This window comes from Austrofundulus limnaeus, unplaced genomic scaffold (assembly GCF_001266775.1).
Source record: "Austrofundulus limnaeus strain Quisiro unplaced genomic scaffold, Austrofundulus_limnaeus-1.0 Scaffold136, whole genome shotgun sequence".
NCBI classification, from domain to species: Eukaryota; Metazoa; Chordata; class Actinopteri; order Cyprinodontiformes; family Rivulidae; genus Austrofundulus; species Austrofundulus limnaeus.
The window spans coordinates 1000188-1003455 of record NW_013952538.1 but is presented as its reverse complement, the minus strand read 5'-3'; the positions used below and the strand labels follow the sequence as shown (position 1 = coordinate 1003455).

General features: G+C 37.3%; 1 protein-coding gene across 6 annotated transcripts in view; it reads left to right on the top strand.

Moving 5' to 3' along the window:
• sptbn4b (spectrin, beta, non-erythrocytic 4b) overlaps nt 1–3268 on the top strand; it is a 66832-nt gene that overhangs the window by 42105 nt on the left and 21459 nt on the right. For all 6 annotated transcript variants that reach the window (XM_014015948.1, XM_014015947.1, XM_014015952.1 and 3 more), the window contains one exon: nt 1346–1609. In XM_014015948.1, the coding sequence (XP_013871402.1) occupies nt 1346–1609 (264 nt within the window). The remainder of the gene's footprint in view (nt 1–1345; nt 1610–3268) is intronic.

Below are 3268 nucleotides of genomic sequence, written 5' to 3'. Positions count from 1 at the left end.
TTCTACATTTTTAGCTTTAGCTACTGTTCCACATTTTTAGCTTTAGCTACTGTTCCACATTTTTAGCTTTAGCTTGTTTTCTACGTTTTTAGCTTTAGCTTGTTTTCTACGTTTTTAGCTTTAGCTACTGTTCTATATTTTAGCTTTAACTCCTGTTTTACGTTTTTAGCTTTAGCTACTGTTCTACATTTTAGCTTTAGCTACTGTTCCACATTTTTAGCTTTAGCTAGTTTTCTACATTTTTAGCTTTAGCCACTGTTCCACATTTTTAGCTTTAGCTTGTTTTCTACGTTTTTAGCTTTAGCTACTGTTCTATATTTTAGCTTTAACTCCTGTTTTACGTTTTTAGCTTTAGCTACTGTTCTACATTTTAGCTTTAGCTACTGTTCCACATTTTTAGCTTTAGCTAGTTTTCTACATTTTTAGCTTTAGCCACTGTTCCACATTTTTAGCTTTAGCTTGTTTTCTACGTTTTTAGCTTTAGCTACTGTTCTATATTTTAGCTTTAACTCCTGTTCTACGTTTTTAGCTTTAGCTACTGTTCTACATTTTTAGCTTTAGCTCCTGTTCTCCGTTTTTAGCTTTAGCTCCTGTTCTGTCCTTCAGCTCTGTTCAGACTCGTTGATAAATGCAGCGGTCTGACTGAGCCTCCTGTGTTCTGGAGGCGGTTCGACTTAGAAAAGAAACCAGGACGTGGATTCTCCCGTTGGCCGTGGGATCAGGGCAGATGATGCTTTTAGCTGGAGCAGAGGAAGACCACGTCCTCTCTGAAGTGCAGACAGAGTGGGGGGGTAGAAGCAGCTCGAGCCCACGCAGCCCTCCCACTCACCGCAGAGGAGAGCCCACGTCAGCAGAATGAAAGCTGATGTAACCCACTCACAGTGGAAGTTACAGTCATGTCGTGTGGGCTGCTTATCGCTCCACTCTGTTTTTATTTGAAAGATTTTCACACTCTGTACACAGACTCTGGCTCTGCTGACCCCACCGCTCAGACAGGAAATGCTCTCCTCATATTAGTGCCATCCAGTTTCCAGTTGTAAGGCAGAGATAAGTCTGGATGGTGTCCTCTGTGGACGATGACTCATTGCTCATAGGTGCTTTGTGGTTCTGGTCAACTGTTCAAGCAGAGTCTGAAATTACCACCTGCCTGAAGAAAGTGGCAAGAACAGCAACTGCTTCTACTTTACTCATATTACTTTTCAAACACAAGCATTTCAAAATAAAACAGATAAAGCTGGAGAAATTACATTTATAATTATCATTTATTTATTGAACAGGTTCTCATTTTATATATATGTGTGTTATATTGTGTGTTAAAATCTTTGCCCTTGTGCTCCCGTCACAGGAGGGTCAGCAGCTGATCAAGGAGAAGCCAGAACTGAGCCCGGTGGTCCGGAAGAAGCTGGAGGAGATCAGAGAATGCTGGCACGATCTGGAGAGCACCACTCAGGCCAAAGCCCGCCAGCTTTTCGAGGCCAACAAGGCCGACCTGCTGGTTCAGAGTTATGAAAGCCTGGACCAAAGACTGGGCCAGCTGGAGGGTCAGCTGGCCTACGTGGACCAGGGACAAGACCTCACCACTGTCAACAAACAGCTCAAGAAACTACAAGTATGTAAAATGTCCATTTTTGTCCCAGAAACATGCAGATTAAATATTCTCTCTGTCAGAGTTTTTAATGATGTGATCCAACAAATCTAGTTTCTGTTCTTTAAGTAGGTTAAATATTTTTATTTAATAAGAAATATTCAATTTAAAGTACTTGAAAGTGCTTTACAACATGTTTATTATTCTTTTGTTTTTTAAATTTCAGCTCAGTTTTTTGCAGACGATAAATGATTCGGAGGCAGCTTTGCATGAAAAACAAAATTTTGCTTTTAGCTCCATTTTATCAGCTTTGTTTATTAATACAGAAACAAAGATGTGATTTTTTTTTTCTGTTTAGCTTTTCATCTCATCAGCGCAATCTTCCTCTCATTTATTTTGTTATTTAAGTTGAATTCATCAGGATTCATGCAAACCCAGGCAGTTTCATCCCAACATCAATAATGAGCAGGATTTTTTTTTTTATCAATGTTTTCCAATAAATTCACACGTTTGTGATTTATTCTGTTGGGTTTGAAACTATTGAGACGTTTGTGTAGCTGTGGAGTTGTAACCAGGACAAATGCTGAATTTTATTTGAATATTTCATTTGTTTTAAAGCTTAATAAAAGCTTAAAGTTCAGCTGATGCAGCAAGTTTTACAAATATTAATACTCAATATCGCTCTGCTAGTTATATTTTTTAATATGTAGTAATGCATTTTTTGGGCTTTATAAACATTTTATTTATTTGTAAAGGTGGTAAAATGGACTTTTTAACATGTAAAGATTGCAGACCTCTGCTCTGACCAACTAAACCTAGAGAATTTTGGACATATTTTTTTGAGATCTTAATAGTAAAAATGTGTTTTATGGTGGAGGTGGCAGAAGATGGTCTTCATTCATTTACACCATTGATCTGTATTACTGGATTGGACATCACGTGACTTATGCGCCACACAGGTGCCATTGAGTTTTGATACAGGAACATCCATGAATGGTGGTAAAAAGGAGACGCAGCGGACAGTCATGCAAGGAATATCATAAATTGTCAACACGACAACAAGATCACAATATCAAGGTTATCACATTTTACAGGTCATCAAAATATTTTTTTATTTTAAAAAAATGGCGGAGATGTGGAAAGTTGGTCAGTTATCGTTATGCTTGGTTTTGACAACCTTCTGGTAAACCCACAAAAGACAAATTTGCTGTTTCAACAAATTTTTATTTATTTATATATTGTTATTTATTTGTTGTTATGTCTGTCCAGTCAGCACGTGTTATATCCCGTAGTTTATGTTTATACATATCAGAGTAAAAAGCAAAAACCCCATGACTTTCTTTTCTCTCCACCGTACATTTCGTAAGCTAATTGCAAAGATTTTAACATATACAGTATATATATAAAAAACAGGTCTCTTGTAAATGAGACAATGAGTCTCAAGAGATTTTCCTGTATAAATAAAGGAAAATAAAATAATTATATAAATAAAAGTAGAGCCCATTCTTCAGTTTCCTTTTAAGAGCAATCATTTCAGATTTCGACTGAAAGTCTAAATTATAATTGAACCTCATTGCTATGACACATGACACCTCCGCCCTGCACTGCCAGTGTAAATACTCTCATTGGGCCTCATGCAAGAACCGTTCGTACGCACAGATTTGTTCTTAAGTTGTGCGTACG